This window comes from Zosterops lateralis, assembly GCF_965231275.1.
Source record: "Zosterops lateralis genome assembly, chromosome: 1".
NCBI lineage: Eukaryota > Metazoa > Chordata > Aves > Passeriformes > Zosteropidae > Zosterops > Zosterops lateralis.
In genome coordinates this window covers 96,472,945-96,492,929 of record NC_139762.1, presented here as the reverse complement: position 1 = coordinate 96,492,929, position 19,985 = coordinate 96,472,945, and the positions used below count along the sequence as shown (strand labels likewise).

At 34.8% G+C, this 19,985-nt stretch overlaps 1 protein-coding gene across 1 annotated transcript in view; it reads left to right on the top strand.

Annotated features, from left to right (window-relative positions):
• The window catches only part of DOK6 (docking protein 6), a gene marked incomplete at its 3' end in the record, with an annotated part of 238,553 nt that overhangs the window by 198,146 nt on the left and 20,422 nt on the right, over positions 1-19,985 (top strand). The window contains exon 7 of the mRNA XM_083869871.1: positions 1,257-1,374. Within this exon, the coding sequence (XP_083725997.1) occupies positions 1,257-1,374 (118 nt within the window). The remainder of the gene's footprint in view (positions 1-1,256; positions 1,375-19,985) is intronic.

Here is a 19,985-nt window from a genome sequence, read left to right as displayed (position 1 = left end):
TATTCAAAATTTAAGTAATTTTAGATTTTTGGGTAGATACTGTCTCTAAATATTTTTTCTGGGGTTGGGGGGGAGAAGAGATTTAAATTACAGAATAATATGAGTTTGTACAGTTAAAGAGGGCTTCTAAATTTGACCTTATGATTCTCAATGAGGAATCCCTAGGAACTAATGATTAAACCTACAGTAAATGATCCAAACCTTAAATACCTTCTGCTTCATAGCTGAACTCTCTGCAAATGAGTTTTTAGGCCCACTCTTGCAGAGTACCATCCTGGTGCCTCCACTGAAACTGAGAGGTTTTTCATTCTAAGTCTTTAGACATAATTGATCCTTCAGTATTGATCTTTTCAGACATTCTCTGAGAAAATTATGCTCACAGTGTTATGGTGATTTGTTAGATCCCAAAAATTATTGATCTCATATTATATTCTGTAAAGCCAGAGATACAAAAAATTTGCAGGCACATTCTCTTTTCTTCTAGACACAGAAAGCATAACAAGAATATCCAAAGAGGTTGCCGGAATGCACAATTACTCATCTTTCTTTTTTCTCTGTAGTGTTGTCTTGTCTTTCAATCACATTAATAGTTCGTTGGAGACAGATCTCTTTAATAAAGTTGACATTCCTCCTGTCAGGTTTCTGTACTGTAGCGCTTGTACACAGGGACACTTACCATACAATTCACAATTTCAGTCACATAAAGTCCCCCAGACCAGGAAAATCTGCTTTTGAAGCTGGAGCCTGCTACTGGTGATGAGATGCCTTCCCTTCAAAGGAGGATTAGAAGATTAATGACTCTCCATTGCTAATTCTCTGCTGGTTGTCTCAGATTCTCTCTTAGCGTCTTCCTGGGTATTCAATCCAATATGCAGGCTAAATGACCAAAAGGAAATGTGATTGCAGAGGGATTTTAGAATTCAGGCATATGTTAATCCATCGCTTTCATAAAGTTAAAGAAGAAAATAACAAAACCCTGGCAGCAAGAAGAATAGCTGTAGGTAAATAGGGATGTATTCTGATGTCCTAATATTAACCTCTGCTAATGAACCTATAGACCCAGATACACTCTTGCAGCTTTTCCCTGAACATTCACAGTGCTGATGCTTGTAACACAGTTTAAATGATAGTATAAGACCTGTGGTAATTCAGAAAATGGTGTGTTCATGACAGCATAGGTTCAATTTACAGTTTTGAGATTATTTATCAAGCATGCTTATCTGTGACCTTTCATTTATGTTTTCTTTGGCTTTTAGCTCCAGACCAGTCTGTCTGAACCAATGACTTTATCCAAGTCGATCTCACTTCCTCGTAGTGCATATTGGCATCACATCACCCGGCAGAACAGCGTTGGAGAAATCTACAGTTTACAAGGCAAGTTGCTTATAATGCCATATCCATTAGCTTCTTCCCATTTCGCCAGAATTCATGCAAATTGCTTTTTATTTGCACTGGTTATTTTCTCTCCATTGCATTTTATCAATTGTCAGGAGCCTCAGCAGGATTCCCAAATTTACATAAAACAGGTTTCTTTTAGTCATTTTGTAAACTAATGGTGAAAATTATTTCCAGAATCACCACATAAAGCTGGATAGACAGTTTGGCTCAATGTAGCTTCTCAGGAGCTAATGAATGTCAGGTTATTTTAGCATTTTCTACCAATAAGATGGGGCAAGTATTTGGGCAACCTCAGGGTGCCTAATTAAATCTACATAAAGTGGCTATATGAGTTGCAAGATTAAAACAAAGTAATTCTAGGAAGAAGAGCTATTCTTGGTAAATTTGCTTGGCAAATCATATATATGAACTGTTGACTCAACTAACTTACAGGCCTTCAACAAATCATCTTCTTCTGTCTATGGTTTTCTTTCATGTGTTTAGATTTGCTAAAGCCTTTAAAGCTATAATTAGCATAACTTGATGATGATGATTCACTGCTCCTAAGATGAAATTGATTTGTATCTTTTAAGAAAATTAAATTATTGTTACATTTAAAATGTAGACCTTTTAAAATTGCCTTTCGTAAACATATTGCTTTGTATTTTTTCTGAAAGCCTTAAGGATTTTGTCTTATTTCTTTCTTAATAACCATTTGCATAAAGAATTTACATTTAGATAGAAGGTTAGAATCTGCTTACAAACAACAGTACCCATTGCAAGGAAACAGTACATATTTTCACAAAAATACATGAAATGCAGTATATAGATGAAGGACATTGAATGTTTTGTTTTGTAAATTATCACATAAATTAGAACCAGCAGGTGAACTGTGAATTCAGTGGGTGAGTCATTAAAGGGTACAGCATTTGTTTCCATCATTCTCCATAGAGCAAAGTTAATTTTTAATCGTGGTTATAGTCTTATATTTAAAGACCAGTAATGGAAAAAAGAAAATTATCTTCCAGAAGCTGTTTGTGAAAGAAGTTATACTTGTACATCACCCTACAGATATTCCTCATATCACTGATATTTTTTCATGGACACAATAAGAATGAAAAAAAATATGTTTGTTTGTAGAGAGTAAGTTTGTTTGTTAGATTTCCTCTTGTTGTGTTCTTGATGTGTCTTTTCTTCATCAGGAAGATAATAAATGTGTTATACTCACTCTCTACAATATTTTCTTCTTTATAAATGGCCTTCAAAATAAAGGAAAACAAAACTTTTTATATAAAGTAATTAAAAATTACTTTAAAATTAAATAAATAATAATTAAAATAATTAATAATTAAAATTAAAATAAATAATAATTAAAATAAATAATAATTAAAATATCTATACCACTTAGCTGTGCAGGATTCATCATATTGGAAGAGTATTACTAAAAATGCAAGAATTTTACTTTCTGGAAGTATGCAGATTTTATTCACATTTCCACTGAAACATGGGACTAATAAATATTTCAGAACTTAAGATTATCATTTTTCCTACATGTGCTGTGATGACTGAAGCTTGAGAAAGTATAGTTGATTTCAGGAGAGACTAATTCAGTCTTACAAGTGCATCCAGAAGACTCTGACTGCAAAACTTTTCCATGCAAGACTACCATTCATTATCTGTAATGAAGATCTCTTTGAACATTCTGCTGCTATTACTAATTAAAATTATTACAATTACTAATTAAAAGCAATGAATTTGTACAGAAAGTGAAGCAAGGGCAAAGTACACCTTTTCCTCCTAATACCTTGTCATACCAATAGTCTTTGCACTGCAGGGTTGTCAAAGCATCAGCCCACAGAAGCTTCATAGATGTGGGTGGAAGGTGGGTAGCAAGGAAGCAGATTGCAAGCATCATTTCAACCCTTACCTTAGTACAGCAGCCAGCTGAGAGAGCTGCTGCAGAGGGAAGAATCCCTTTCTGCTGCTGCAATCTCTTCTGAGCTTTAAAAGGTGTGTTACACCTTCAGAGAGGAGATGTTTTCTTTAGAGAACAATCCATCAAACTTAGTTCTGCCCTTCATGGGTATTTATGACAAAGCTTTGAACATTCAAGAAACAAATTTGAAAATTCCCCACATACTTCTGATTACCTCAAAAACTCTGAAGTGAAATAAACAGAGTGGTGTCAACCTGTATCCAGGTGACTATCAATCTCCGTAAAGTAGTAGCCAAGCTTACTCCTAAGTACAAGCATTTCCACAGTGGCAATTATTTCAAACTTGCAGTCTGAAGTGACTAGAATTTAATTAATAACAGCTGGTGATGTATAGGGAGAAATGAATATGTGCTCATACTACCTTAGATAAATTGGCTCTTTGGGAGTTATTTAGCAGTCAAATTTAACTTAATTAGTAGTGTGTGTTGATTTGATAATGAATATCCTATGGAGTAAGAAGGTAGTGGGTTTTGTGACTTTTGGTTTTTTAAAAACTACATTTCAGATGAAAAAAGGCACTTCAATAAATGAGTGTTGGGTCTATTATGCTCCATTAGCCCATGAAAATAGTTACATGTAAAGACCTGTAAAGATTAATACACAGAATAATAGAGATAAAGTAATGCAAGTTGCACAAAATATCTTAAAATGAAATGGGTTAGTTTATATTGATAATCCAAATATTGCCTTTAATTACAGTTCAGAAATTAAATAGTGTCCTTAAATATTTCTTATCAAAGAGTAATTTAACTAACAGAGGAAAAAGAGCTCTACACCATTTTTGTGCATACTGGAGTATGATATACATGAATTGTACACTTTCATAAATGATAGCTCTGAAAAAATTTGAGCCCAACAGAAGATAAATATTTATTGATATGTTAAGCTATCATACATCAAGATCTAAAAAATTATAAAAATTAGAAGCCAAGAGTAATCTTATTAACTGAAATCATGGTGAAGAAGGAAAACATATAAGAGCCACATAAGCGTGTAAAAAATACCCTGTATATTTCCTTGTAATTCAGTGTTTATTGGTTATACCATAAAATTTAGCACCATTACAAAAGATATTAAGAACTGACAAACAAAAAACATGAGGTTTTTATACAACAAAAGGTATTAAGGAGAATTCTTTTCTGTTGTTGTTGTTGGTTTTGTTTATTCAGCACCTAGGAGTTTAAATCTGTTTTAAAATGAAAAAAAAAAGAAAGGTTGCAGACTGAATTTTCAGTTATCTGGAGAACTCTAGTTCTTCAGTCTGCCCTTTAGAGTTTGGATGATACAAATGTTAAACATAGTCAGTTTATGTTTTATTATATAAATAAGGCCAAATAGAATTTTGGTATTGAAACATTAATTAGCTTTTTGTATTGCAGTTATTGAAATCCCTGAGGAAATTATGTTCAGAAAATCTAATTACAGCCTGGCCTTTCTCCAAGAAATTCAAAATTAAGAAACGCTTTCAGTCACTTCTGTTGTGTTTGATCTGGTTTGTCCTCGTTTTTTGGACTTGAGTTTTGCTATCCATACTCAAAATAATGAACGCCTACCCATAAAGGCAACGCTATTCATTCTATGAGAGTACTCATGTGAAGGAGCATACATTTGTATAAGAATTACACCAGTAATATCTTACATGTTTCTTCCAAAGAGAGAACACTAAAGGATTTTTTCCCACACTATTGCTTATCACAATTTACTTATAATGAATTTTATTCACTCTGTCACAAATTATTACCACGGTTTGTTGTAAACTCATATCAAAGTAATTAAATTACCTGGAAAAATACTAAGAAGCCCACTAAGACTCATTTTTTTAAACTTAGTGAGGAATTTTAAGAAATAAAAGTATCATCTTTGATAAAATACAACTTCAACTTGTAAGCACATGCAAAAGAAATAAAAAATGGCCCTGATGAAGTCTGTAGGAATTTTGCTGTTGATAGATAATCACATTTTGTATTTCCAAATAAAGATGCAAGAAACATAAGGCTGGTTTTGCAAACCTAAATGGAGGGAAGCTGTGGTTCCTCTTTAGTCTTGGTAAGCAAGCCTGCATTGCATATTGTCTTTTGGCCTTGTTAGGTGATAATTCACCCTCTTTTTTTTTTTTTTTTTTTTTTTTTTTTTTTTTTTTTTTTTTTAACATATTTTAAGCATATTTTTAACGTTTTTTAAGTAGTGTTAATCTGGTCAGCTAAAAGGTGTTAAGCATAAAAGAGAGACAAAAAAATCACATACAAAAAATTTCGCCCACCTACATAGTTTTCCAGCCTTCTCAAAGTAGAAACTCTGATATGTCACTAAAACTAATTGGAGAATATTCAAGTTGCTAAATATTTAGAGGGGTTTGAATCATCCTGTTCAACTCTCTCTAAGCTAATACTGCAGGAAATTCTGATGTGGGCTTCTGCAGTTTTCTGCAAATTAAAGTATGCAAAATGAATGGGAGAGCATTCGTCATTTTGGCATTTCCATTGTTTGTTCATATGCCCAGCAATAGAGTACGGAATCCATTTCCCCATCTAATCTTGGTGCCTGAACAATGTGAATAACATAAAATGTTAGAATATATCTGTTATATAAACCTGATCACTCAGTAATTTTTCACTAAGTGTCTACCAGCAGCTAAAGCTGAAATGCTTTATAGCCTTCCACATTCCCATTTCCTTTGCTGAATCTCATCAGAACCTTCACATTAGTAAATGAAGCCTATAAAATTTGAGATATGAATAAAGGACACCTGAAACAAGATACTTACTGAGTAGAAGATACTTACTGAGTAAAAACTGCATAAGAGCTACATTCTTTTAAATGACTGTATTATGTGGCTTCTCAAATCTTATGCAGTTGATTTGATCCTTTCCTTTTGAGCTTTAAATTTCTGTGCTAAGTAGAGCATCACTAGACAGATTTTAAAATGGCATATTGGAAGTGGGATGTGTCTCACTCAGAAACCAGTAAAGAACTTCATTTTGTTCAACAGTGATTGCTGCCTCTAACCAAGAGCATTACTGACAAGCTCTAAAGACTATCTTGACATATTCCCATTCATACTGATAAATCATTGCTGAGTTAAGAGGTTGTTGCAATTATGAGCCATGAAAAATGGGTAAGGTGGGAAGCCAAAAACTATTAATGAAATGCATTTCGTTGAGAAATTCAGACTTCCTGATTTCATTGAAGCCCAATATTTTGGTGCCCTTTCTCTGGGGAGATGGTCTTTCAGTGAGATATCAGTGGAGGTTGTTCTGTGCTGGACCAGAAAGCACGGAAGTCACTGTACCCTTGACTTAAAACTGAAAGCCCAAATGGTGTATGGAGAACAATTAAATATTGGCTGATTGCCTCCTCTCCCCTCCAAAACCCAACAAGTCTAAGTTCTTCTATGCAAACTACACAGATTCTTAGCTAGAAATCTCTTCTTATGTCTTAGCTTAATGACTTCATAAATATGAGATGACAATAGCTTGTCCCTATTAGCATGAGAATCAAATCAAGCTTTTACCCCCAGCTTAACATAGATGACACCAGGCATCTTTATTCTGCCTTTGCATATCACTCACTACAGTTATGCTACAGTCATTTGAGCTCTCTGCTGTATTGTAAAATTCAAGGACCTGCAGTGTGTCATGAGAGCTGCAGTGCAATGAAAGAATATGTGTACTGGGAGAATTGGCATAACCAGCTCCATGGATGTTTTCAACTGGTACTGAGTTGTCTGAAGAAGGTTTGCACCGTTATATCAAAGAGAGAATTGAAATACTTGTCAAAGATCAATTTTGTGAAAATTACTTTTTTCTACTAAATTGTTTCACCAATAAATCTGGACTGCTTTAGCTATGACTATATGATTTTGTGTTAAGTATGTTATCACAGTTAGAATCAAAAAGATTGTCAGTTCATTTTTGTAATTTCAAACAAATTGAAATACTTTTATGCTAACAAATCACTCAGATTATTACTCAAAGTCATGGATGATGACTTTAAAACAACTTGGAGTGAGGGGAAGCCTACACACTTGTGAAAAAAAAATACCTTGGCAAAAAGATGTGTTTTCTTTAGTATTTCTTTGTAGGAATAGTTTAAACTTCTTTTTCTTTCATTAAATATTTTTACATAAAGCAATAATATAATTCTTGAAATTGACACTTTAATAGAACATGTTCATAAAATGTTTTATAAACCAGAAACAATGTAAACTTGAAAATAGGGTGTGTAACAGGAAGAATGGGGAGGTGTTAATAATACCAGCTTTGCCAGCTGCAACAAGGAAAGAATCCAAGCCTAAGGATGTCAAGCGCAATTGATTGTGTTCTACTTTCAGTGGAAAAAAGATCCTCCCTTCACGTTCTAAACTTTATGATATAAAATAGGATCATATAAGTGTATATTAAGGGCTGGTTTTGATTAACGTAATGTTGACCTAACTGACTCTTGTTTGGTTATTATGAGGTTTAAAATATATATTTTTATGGAAGGAGCATCATAAGATCTCAAATACGTTCATCTTAAGTTTCTATATATTTTCTTTTACATGTATGTCATTTTGCTAGCAAACAAAAGAATTGTGGTGACAATGTTTGTGGCACTTGGCATATGGTCTGTTGCTTGTACAGACCTATTTATTTTTACAGTAAGGCCGATTTAAGCACAATGAATGCCCTACTCAATATGTTTCGTTTAATCAAGCCATAAGAATATGTTCCTTATAACCCCATAGTGCATTTCAGCTGTGCAGAACTGATTTAAAAATCATAGTATTATTCAGTAGAGACAAAAAAAATGTTCAAAAATCTTAGAATGTCTTTCATTCTCTATTTGTTATAGAAAGCTTTTTCATCTTGGTGAATTTTTATATCCTGCCAACTTTTTATTTGATCAAAATGATACATTGTAAGAAACTAAGATAAATTTCACCGAAGTCAGAACTATGAATAACAAAGGAAATGTCCTCCCAATGCAGAGTTAGCAAGATTCCACCAAAGTAAAAGCTTATCTTTTCAAAAACTGAAGTTTGCAGGTCCTTGCAGTTCAAAGTTTGAATACTAGAAGCAAGTTGTCTGTTTAGCTGCTGGATACTTGTTTATCCCTCAAAATTCTTTGAAGATTCCTTTTGTAGAATGATTTTAATGGAAAGTTCCTTTCCCTGAGTTTAAGAACAAATGAAATATTCCATTCTAAAGCTACATGGAAGAAAAAAGAATACAATGCCAGATTTGCAGAGAGATAACAGAGAAAGGACTTGGTAGAAACCAGAGTCTAATGCTCTGAAATTTACTTGATAAATATCAAAACAGAGTGAGGATAGAATTATAAGATTCCTATTACTATCTTTAATGACTCAGTTATTTATGTTATTATTGGTAAGTCAAGTTTACATGCAGAGGGACAGTGCCATGGTTGTTCTCTCTGGCCTGGTTGTAGTGCCTGTGACATAACATGGCACAGGTAGTTGTGTTCCCAACAGTGTCCCTTCTTCTCCCGTGTGCAGCAATGCCACCCCTCAGCCCAGCATAAGGACGTGAAGGGAACCAGCAGCCTGTGGTGATGAGACACAGCTTGCTGTCCTGTGCCTGAGAGGCTGTTCTGCCCTGGGTGTGTTGGTTAGGAGACTAAGGACGTATCTCTTATCTGTCACTTCTCCTCCTTGTACTTTTTATCCTCACTCAGGATGGAAAGCAAGGTCTTGTGCAACCCATCTCTGTCTCTGGGGACAGGCAGCCCTTGGTGGGGGCTGCCACTGTAGGTACTAAGTTTCTTTTTCTGTCTCCAAACTCTGTTGAGCTCGATAAAGCCACTGCAGGATGTTCCAAAGCTGATTGATATGAGGTGAATTGATGCCACTTGCTTATAGTCACTGTTATCATGTACTCAGGGTGAAGCATCCATTTTAGCACTTGAATATTTAGCTGAGAATTGTGCAAAGCTGTGTTTTCAACCTGAAAAAGACACATGGCTAGTTAGTTATAGCTATACCACGTTTTATCTTTCCTGAATTAAATGTAATTAAAATAGGATTTTTATCAACTGATTGGTTTTAGCTTCCAAGAAAAATACTCTTCTGCTGGCTTGCAACACTGCTCATTGTTTTTGCATTTCACTAATTAAGCTTTTAAACTAACACCCTTATTCTTTTCCATACTGAAATTCTGTAAAGTGGTCATTACTGGGTATGGATCTCCACTGAAGTTAGTGAAAACTGTGTGACCTTATTTCGCCAATTTTCCACACATCTTTATAAATAGATTTAAAAAAATCTTTTTTTCCTGAATGCTGATACACACATGCCAGAGTAGCACCTGCATCTCCATACACTTGCCTGCCTTTTTGCAAAAATAGGAATGAATTTCGATTTTTTAGTAAGATTTCTGCATGCTATATTATGGTTTCTAATGGGAGGTTGTCAGATTTCCAGTTTCTTGATTGTGGACTGATGGCATCAAACCAGGAATGCAGGTACCCAAATGTCCTTTCTATCTCCTCTTTTGTGGACGTCCCAGGTTCTGGGAATATTCACAAGTAATGCTCTTGCTGAAAAATTGTTTCAGAGTCAGTTTACCTGTGTTGAACCTTTTAGTTTTAAAAATCTTATTCTCATAGTAATTGTTATAAATGCAGCATCAACCTAAATGGTTTGTTGTTGACAGATTGTGACCATTTATTTTTTATCTGTTGTTGTTATACTGTTCCAGGACATCTCAGCAGGTTTTCAGGGCTTCTGTTTTTGAGAGGGAAGTCCTATCATCACCAAACATTTGATGTCACAGGCATTTTATGATGGAAAAGATAGCCTGTTCTGGGTCAGGAAATGGAAATGTGTTTCATTCAGTCTTATCAACTGTCTCATTATTCCCCACTCATCGGAGCAGGTATTTCATCCTGAGACATAGCTCAGCAGTTTTTCATCCCTTTCATGCCTCTTATAAAAACACTTGCCTCTGACCAAACGTGTGTTTTGGTTTAAATGTCAGTCTGTTTCTGGAGAGTCTTATTTTTCTCCTGTCACCATGTATCAACTAACACAACCCAATTTTAACAAATAAATAGGGGGAAGGGCTGGGAACAGGGTCTTGGGCAGCAAATGCCAGACATTATCTGTACCAGTGTGTGATTCTTCATACTGGTTTTCATGCACTAGTCATTTTGACTCTCCAGGAAACCAATGAGAAGATCTCTTCTCAAAGCCTTTGGCTGCAAAATTCCTGTAACTTCTAGCCCATAAATCTCTTCATTTAGTATAAGAATGAGGAACAGGGATTTTTTCTGAGCTTTTTTTTATCATTTTGTACCTGATTTCCTGGCCAGCATTTCAAAGCAGAGAACTTCTCCATCTTAGGCTCATGGACTGGACCAGCACCAAGGTGTCTTATGACTGAAGAAATGTAGAGAACAGCTCAAGATCCCTCTTAACATATTATTATTACCTTAGGTATACTTCACATCTTATATAGAACTGTACGAATCAGTCATATATTTTTCAAAGGTGTTTATCATGCAATGAAACACCAAAGAGGGGGACAATTTAAACTTCTGTCTTTGTAGTGTGACTTGTTTTTGCTTATGTTGCAGTAAATAGGAATCTTGCCAGGGACATGAATAACATGCTAGTGCATAGCTACTATCAAATGGGAAAAAGTACAGAGAATTTGAATAGTAGCATTGCTATGAATATAAGATGCTTACTTTTTTATTTAAATATTCAAAGCCATGCAAGATATAAAAGAAAACCTTCCTAACTAGACAAGAAAGAGAAATTAATTTGTTGTTAAGGCATTGGTCCTCAGCTGTTGCAAGTCATCTTTGCTCATGAAAAAAACCAGCCAAATTCTGCAGTCCTTACAAGATGAAAACCTTTCTCTATAACTCATGTCCACAAGCATTCTAGCATAAACAGAACTCCCCCTTCTGGGCATTTCTTCACTGGCTCACGTAATTATGTAGAGCCTTTTTGATGGAAATTAATATTTATCCTAATAGTTATGGACCTTAATGCATTTTATGTGATACAATATTTGCACATTTGCTTTGGCCTTAAAAATCATCTTTATGAAAGACATTTCTTTTTCTTTTTTTTTTTTTTTTTTTTGCACCAGTGAGGTTAGACCAAAAAAAAAAAAAAAAAAAAAAAAAAAAAATCATTGCAGCTGCAGAAATGGTTAAATGGTTTAATAAAGCCTTCTCAGTACCATCACACAGCATGAAATTGTCCCAACACATAGCACTGCAGTATAGGTTAATAACTAGAGAATAGGTCTATACCTTCAGACTGTCGGCAAAGCAATATTCAGCCTCAACTGTAGGGGAGTCATGATGCCCTTATCTCCCTGAAAACAGCCCCAAGTCAGTAGGAGCTCTAACGCCAAACTCTGGGAGTTGCTGCTTAAGGCTGTTTTTCATCCTGAAGTGATAGATAGAATCAGCTTTGAACCCTGTTTTTGCTGACCTCAGAGGAGTAAATTACCTTACACTTTGAGGCAGCATGACTCACTGTCTGACTGTTTGCACAGCACTTGCAGTTTTCACCTACCTGGGAAGGAATCATTGGAATCTGGCAATTATTGTGACATCTCTCATCTGACAACCAAGCAAACCTTGGTCTTCAACCAAGATGCTACAGTTTATGTACCTACTCTTTGAAATTTGTAGTTTCTTTAAGTGGCCACTAAAGCCATCAACCTGGAGTTATTTTTCCAGAGATTTTTTTTCTGGGACAAAGTTATTCAGAATTAGTTCAAAGCATTTTGTCTGAAATGGAGATAGTTATATACATTTTGCTGACACATACATACTTAGAGGACTTTTTATTTTTCCAGAGAGTTACAGTTGGGGGTGGGGGGGTTGTCTGGAGTTTTACTAACAGAAACTGAATACAAATCTCATGGATTTAAGTGTGCCAATCATTATAGATATCCCCAAACATCTTATACAAAAAAATGGCATACAAAAAAAAAGGTTAACAGGATTTTTTATATCCTGGAAACCTTTAAAAAATATTACATAGATCAAAATTAAATATATAATCATAGATAAGATTTGGGTTTCATATATTATTACACATTACTTTTGGATAAATTATTGTAACAAAGATGTTATTTCAATGTGAAATCTCTTCTCAAGTCTATAGCTGAAATACCTCTAGATGTGCTAAACCCTGCATGTGTTCATTATATGTCTTGTAAATTATATATTCAGTTCTAAATGCCTGCAAACTTAAATAACTGACATCCAGGAGTTTTTCCTCACAAAAGTGTGTATTAGATCAAAAGTATTATTCAGTCAAAACTGGAATTAAACAGAAAGCCATGCTGCCTATCAAATTATCACATGTTTATTTTTGTGAAGTACATGACCATGTATAGCGTCTCATAAATCTCCTTAGACTCTCTGTGTGACACATTTTTATTTTTTGGGTTGCTCATTGAACATTATATTTCTATTAAAGTCTTTTCTCAATTCTTGTCTGTATAACATTGCTTTCATTTCTCAAAGACCATACAAGATTATTATTCCCTATTATTCAGATGTCTCTGATAGACAGATAGTTGTTGACAATTAAGTCCAGTATTCCTGATCATGTGTCAGAACAGCATGAGTGCCAGATCCCAATCTGTTCTAGGTCAGCATAGCTTTGCCAAAGAGACCTCCAAGTGTTTTTGCTGAAGAGATATATATTTTTATGCCTACCTTACATAGCATAGCAAAAATATTTATTTCACCACAGTTATTATTCTGTACTTGTAAGGCCTGATATCATAAATTCAGTTGTTCACAGTTATTATTTTAATGTGCTAAAAGTGGTTTTCATTTGAAGCTGGTTCTTATCCTTCTAAAATTTCCTTTGCTTAGCAGATGTTTTGGGTTTTTTATCCAAAGCTGTGACTTTATTTTTTTAATGTTGGCATTAGAGCTATGTGCAAAACAGTATTGCTGGTGTTTGCTGTGCACTATATCTAGTGTCTTTGGACAGTGCAATAGTGAAACACATTTTGTGCCACACGATAACTGGAAGCTTCTTTCCTGGCAACAGGCACAAAGACATAAAGGAAGAGTTTCTGACCTGGATGGTCACAATGGAAGAATTATGGTTACACTATTGCATCATTATATCAAAATGTAGATGCCTTTGACTGGTCTCCAGTCACGGGCATAATGCCAAGTTCAAGGCTCGCATGAACACCCTGCTGTGTGTGTTCTCACCTGATCACTGTAAACAAGCTCATGATCTGAGGCCTGATCTAGATTCAGTCTGTGTGATCAACTGATGCATCTGTGCCTCAATAGCACCATGACCCAAATCTCCATTTTGAATTTTTCTCCTTGCTGTGGCAGCTGTGGGACTCAGGTCAGTGTTTCAACAACAGACCTCCAGGAGGAATGCAAGAGACAATGCACAAGTCTTGGAATAAAAATGTAATTGGATCCTGGCTCTGAGCCAACCTAACATTTAAATTGGCCTGAATCAGTCAGCCTACCTTCCAGATGCAGATTACTGCTTCCTCAATATTGCAGGGGGTATGATTCCTTGGGGCTCTAGAAGCTTTAAGTCCTTAAACAGAAGTTAGCACTGGTACTGATATGATTATAGAAGTTCATGCAAGCTGAAGGTGTGACTCCTGGGAAAGCAGATAAGTGCCCTGAATTTGCACCAGCTATGAGAATAGGGTTGGTACGGGAATACTTTAAATATTGCTACAAAACTCTCAGTCCTTCTTGAGACTGTGTGTCTCAGCAAAGGCTTATTAAAACAATGTGAGGAGTTCCAGATGCTAATATCTATGGGGTGTTTTTTACAGACAATGTCCATGAAAATCTGAACATTTTAAAAATTTTGTAAGGGTTTTGTTTGTTTGTTTGTTTTATTTTTTTTAATTAGGGGTTTCTGTGATAACCTTTCTTCCTTGGTTCTCAAAGCTTATGTTGTGAAGCAGGATCACTGAACTGGCACAGACATAAAACAGTTTCTTGTATTATGGGAGAGTGGTATATATGGTCCCATGGAAATTCTTTGGAATAGCTTTTTTATCTCTTGAATTAGTTTTTTTCCTCACTGAGAAACAGCCTGATTTGGAAAAATATTGTACATCACCACTGTATTTTTTTGTACATGACTGAGATAAAGAGTGTTTTTCATTAAACATTACTAATGTCTGATTCTGAAGTCAAGCAAATAATTATTAATTTCTCATCAAAATTCCTCAGTAAATGGTTAATATTAATTGTTTTGCTGTTTCATTTTTGCTACTAACACTTCTTTCACTAATATGAAATCTCGTTTTCATCACTTTACTTGAAAATCTGTTTCCTTTCAAGAAGCCAGAAATAGACAGAAAATAACAGATACCTTAGGGTGGGAGGGTGGGAGAGAAAGGATGTTATCTGAGATTCTTATCAGGAAATGTCACTTTTCAAAAAGTGAATAATCAGTATTGTAGTGTGTTGCACTAAAGCTGTGTGCCAGGATTTAAGTTTGTTTTAAATAACTGCTGTATTTTCATGGCTGGAGAGCTTCAGTTTGATCTTGAGCTTGAACATTTTAGGAGAAAGAGGAAATTATTAAACTCTTCCTTCTTCTGATTATCAATCACTTAGAAATGGTACATTGTACGTACGGCTTATCTTATAGATGCTGACAGTGAGCAACTTTACTTTTTGGTCACACTATAGCAGGGCTATATAGTCTCTTATTTATTTGACCTAGAGGAGGAAGTGTGTTTAATATCACAGACTTTTGCAAGCCTATGGAAAATAAATAGGAAGAAGATGACTTTCTATTTTATAGTGGCTCAAAAAAAACCCGAAGCATCTTGTTCTCTGCCCTGGAATGTTAATAAAAGCACTGTAGTGACAATAATATAGCCTTTTCCAGGATGGAAGGAACAGAAACGTATGTTCTGCCTTCTGGCGAGAACAATGGTGAGGCATTTTATCTGTCAAATCTATCTGGATGTGCAGTGCTTCTAGAAACATGGTATCTGTGTACTGAAATATGGGAAATTTGATTTAACAACTCTACAAATCAAAAATTATGAAAACAGAAAACATATCTCAGAGTATATGTGTAGATTTTAGAAAAAGGAAGAACATCAGAGATGTTAATTTTATATTCAGTAGTTTTTTATGTGCTTATATAATATAGATGAAGCCTAAAGAAGAAATTTTAATACACTATTAAATGGATCAATTTTCATAGAAGGTTTTGTGTCTAAAAACTATTATGGGATCTATTCCAGTAAATTAGAATTTTAAATACAATTTTTTCCAAATTGTTTGGGAGACCTTACTTTATTGCCTTGATGTTATGAGATAGTGGTCACAGGTAATATCACATTTTCAAATATTTTAAGGAGTACAATCACTGAAATGTAATAATTTAACACACTGTTAACATTTGAAAATTATATAACTTTACTAAAAGGTTTTATTTTAGAGAGAAAATCTAGGCAAAGATTGACTCAAATTTCATTTATTAATTTTAAGCTAATTTAATAAACTATAGTAAAATTTACTTAAAATTGCTTTTTAACTTGGAAAACTTTGTGTAATATATATCTGCCCATAACCTTATTTTCTCACAATGCATGCATAAACTAATTCAATTCTGCAATCTGTTTTTCACTAGACTTACATTATATCGCATCATTTTCTTGTTTGTTGAAATAAGAGAGTACATGTATGAATGGCCTCTTTCAATTTTTCTTTGATTTCATTCACATTTTTTATCTTGTGTTTCTTCTAGCAACAGCAATCAAAACCAATTTTGGCCTCTGTACAGATGGATATACTTAATCTTTTGTTAGTATATTTTCTGGTGGATAACCGCTTTGTTATTTTCAGGATTGCATTTAACATGCCAAGGAGATTAAGCACTATTATCAGACAAGAGCAACTAACTGTGTCTGTGAACAAATTACCTTATCTGTAATCATTCTTAAAGGATTAGATCACACGCATAGATTTTAGTGAACATCTGGATCATTAATCAGCTTTAGTTTAAATACTTTCATTATTTTACTTTCCACTTAAAATTTCCAAGCAAAAAGGAGAAAAAGTCATACTGGCCTCCAACATACGTCCTCACTATCAGTTGGGACACATGGTCCACCAATCTATTCTGTAATTTCCAGGTAGTATACATATAATACATTATAGAATTATAATTCTGTTCATTGTGTTAGCAAAGGCCATCTGTGTACAGGAAAATTCAGGCAAAGACAGCGGCATAAAAGTAAAAAAAAAGACAAACCTTAGAACTGTCAGAGTACATTCAACCCTTTTAAAGAGGAAGTAGAAAAGTACCCAGATAAAGAGTGAATGAATGTGGGAATAGTCATGCTCATTTATGTGCAAACTTTGTGTTAATATTTAGCCTTTTCTTCATGTTAAGCATACTTTTTTTGTTGGTCACATTAAATAGCCATGCAAGAAACAGTTAATTATTTTACTTTACTTGCATTTTTGTCATTCTAAATATAAGCTTACAGTGAGATGATACAATATATTCCTAAATGTCATGAAGTCATAACCTGTCATCAACATCTCTGTGGTTTCTGACAAAAATATAGAGAGAACATATGATGAGAACATCGGTTTTTATCACTAAGTCTTATTATACTGCTGAATTGGCTGAAACAAGTGGCACATAGATTTTACCTAAAGGATAGGGACATTCTCCACTCACCATGACACCAGTAGATATGAGTTATTTCTAGAAAAAGGAACATTTTAGCTGAAATTAGCAGAACACCTTCAGGAGGTATTCCAGTTTCACTGTCCCCCGCAGTGTGTAGCTATGGATTACAATTAAAGGACTCTAAGAGCTGTATTTATTGTCATTATTGCCATTGAATTGCAAAGAAGTGTGTGTCACTGCAAGAAAATATTTCTTGCCCTCAGGAGACTTCAGATGTTTCGTGAATGGAAAAAAGCCAATATTAGGTCAAACCAGAAATATGCTTACTTTGGGTAGAAATTCTGTGATTTTTGATGGGAATAAGAAGGAATAACCTCTATCAGTGGTTGTGGAAGTGCATTGAGAGGATCATTTGAAAATGCAGGATCAGTATAACTTCTTAGTCTATAGTTTATCATTTTACTTTTTCTAGCAATAGAGTAGACTATTCATTGTCATATTTAGGAAGGTAGTATTTTTCTCAGAGAATTTTTTTTCCTTCTCACCAGCTCAGCTGGTCTCAGTTCTCTACTAGAGCTTTTCATTAAAGATGACTTTATTAAATAAGTGTTAGCTGTTTCCTTTGCTCCCAAATGCTCATGGATAGGGCAGGGTCCTAAACAGTGTGAAATATCTTAGCCACCAGAACAATGTATGAAACAGTTTTGAAAGCCTAACTTGGTAAAACTAGTCAGCTTGTAAAGCAAATGCCATTCTGTGGTCAGAAAGGACAACAGTTACAAGACTGCTTAGGTGCATCCATAGACGCAGTTAAAGAAAAAGGGAAGTGACATAAATACTCTTCCAGACATTTCTTAGTGCCACTTGGCACCAAGTCTTTAAAGGAAAGCAGGTTTGGCTAAGCCAGGGGAAAATATCAGATTTGTATGTGTGTGTGTAAGTGTACACAAGTACATTTACAAACCACAAATTAGATCTGTTACATAGCAGTAGAAACACTGCAGTGAAGAAACTTCTGCAATTCTACTTTGATTCCATATTAATCGTTATTAATCAGACTAATTCAGGAACATGATTGTCTCAGATGCTGAAAAAACCTGTGCTGATGACTTCATACAAATCATTTTTATGTCTGCCCCTTCCAATGACAAGAGGAAACTTCAAAGGAATGCTTTAGCACAAGGATAATCTATAAGAGGAGTTAGGTTGTTCTTGCTAAAATGTTGTGACAGAGAAGCAGAGTTTTTAGTGTTCCTGGTCTAACAAAACTCCATCCAGACTGTTCAGCTAATTGAAACAAGAGTATCTGTTGAGATGGGCTGTGTCTCATGTCTGTACATATTTTTAGTGTTTGCAAGAACTTTCCAATGTGCATCTTTATACTTTTCTTTTTCTCTTTGACGCTGTGATGGTCTGAAGTGCAGCACAAATTCCTTTTTCCTGAAAAAATTATTTACTGTGCATTTTTACATGAATGTAAGCGTTTCTTAGAGCAGGCTTATCATAGTTCTGCATGTAGTCCTGACAGTTGGAGAACTGTTATTTCCTTGGCAAAATTAAACCTACAGCACTGGGTTCCTTTTCCATAATTTTAGCATAACAGCAGGGTGGAGACATTAATTTGCTAGTGAAACCTTCAGAAGTTTAAAAGTATATTTCTTCTACAGTTTGTAAGTCTAAATCCAAGTGTATGTTTTGGTTTAAATTCAGACAAACAGAGCATAAAAGTGATAATTTTAATTTCTTAGTATAATATTCCTCCTTTTAGTTGTTGTAAAGTTCTCACATGAGTTGCTAAATGGGGGTTTTGTTTTATTCCCATACTGTTATCCGACATTGTCACTTTGTAACATTTTTTTTGTCTGTGTAGCCCTACAGTGCTCCTGCTTCAAAGTTATTCTAAGACAAAGTATGTAGGGGGGAAAATATTTATGCTACCATTCATTACTTCTCATTCACACAACTCATTCTAATTGTTCCTATTTCTTGTTTAATGGTAGAGTGAAAAATAAATGTTGGTATGCCGTCAGTTTGTACTTTTATACAATATCTGATATATGGCCAAATTACCACTCATTATTAATACTAGAAAATGGTGGGTTTAAATGTCCTCCTTATTAAATATACTTTCAGACTTTTTAACATCTTTCTAGGAGTACACATGATGGATGAATCTGCATATGCCTGGATGAGAGAGTGTGTCCTAGAAACATAAACACATTTTAAATCAGAATACTGTGTCATGTGACCAAAAAAAAAAAAAAAAAAAAAAAAAAAAAAAAACCACAAAAAACCCCACACTTTCTAGACCTTTTTTTTTTTTTAATAGATCTAACTAAACATGAGTGGCTTCAGACCCAGGCAATTAAGATTTGCTGTTCAGTACAATACACAATGGGAGGATCTGAAAGGATCCTTGACACAAGCAGAAGTTGGAGCACAGCATCTGCTGTCTTTAAAAATAATCCTACAGCAAGAAACTGTACTCCCATGCAATTTCAGTGTGTGCGAGTTAGGTTTGGTAAATGTGATGCCACCAAAAGTGCTGATTTGGAATGGGGGAACACAGAAATAAAGGACACCCATGCCCTTTGTCTTTTTGTTGAGGCAGTGACCAGCATCATGGGAATTACCGCAAGAGTAATGGCAAATATTCTTTCTGCATGGTCACAAATTTCAAGCATGCTCAAGCATGCTAACCTGTTAGGAAGATGGCAGCTTGAATTGTTGCATTGTCAGAGTGCACTATCTCTTCCCCTGAACCAGCAGAACTGGCCAGGAAAGAGTAAAAGGTTCCCTGTTCTCTTACTTTTCTGTGTCTAGGGAATCTTCATTAAACCGGATCCCTGGGCAGCTGCCAGCTGCACCACTGCACCGCAATGGCATAGATTTAGCACACAGATGTATAATTTTTTTCAGACTGTACTTTTTTCTTCTGGTGAAATTCCCAGAATTATCTCAAATATACCATTCTCC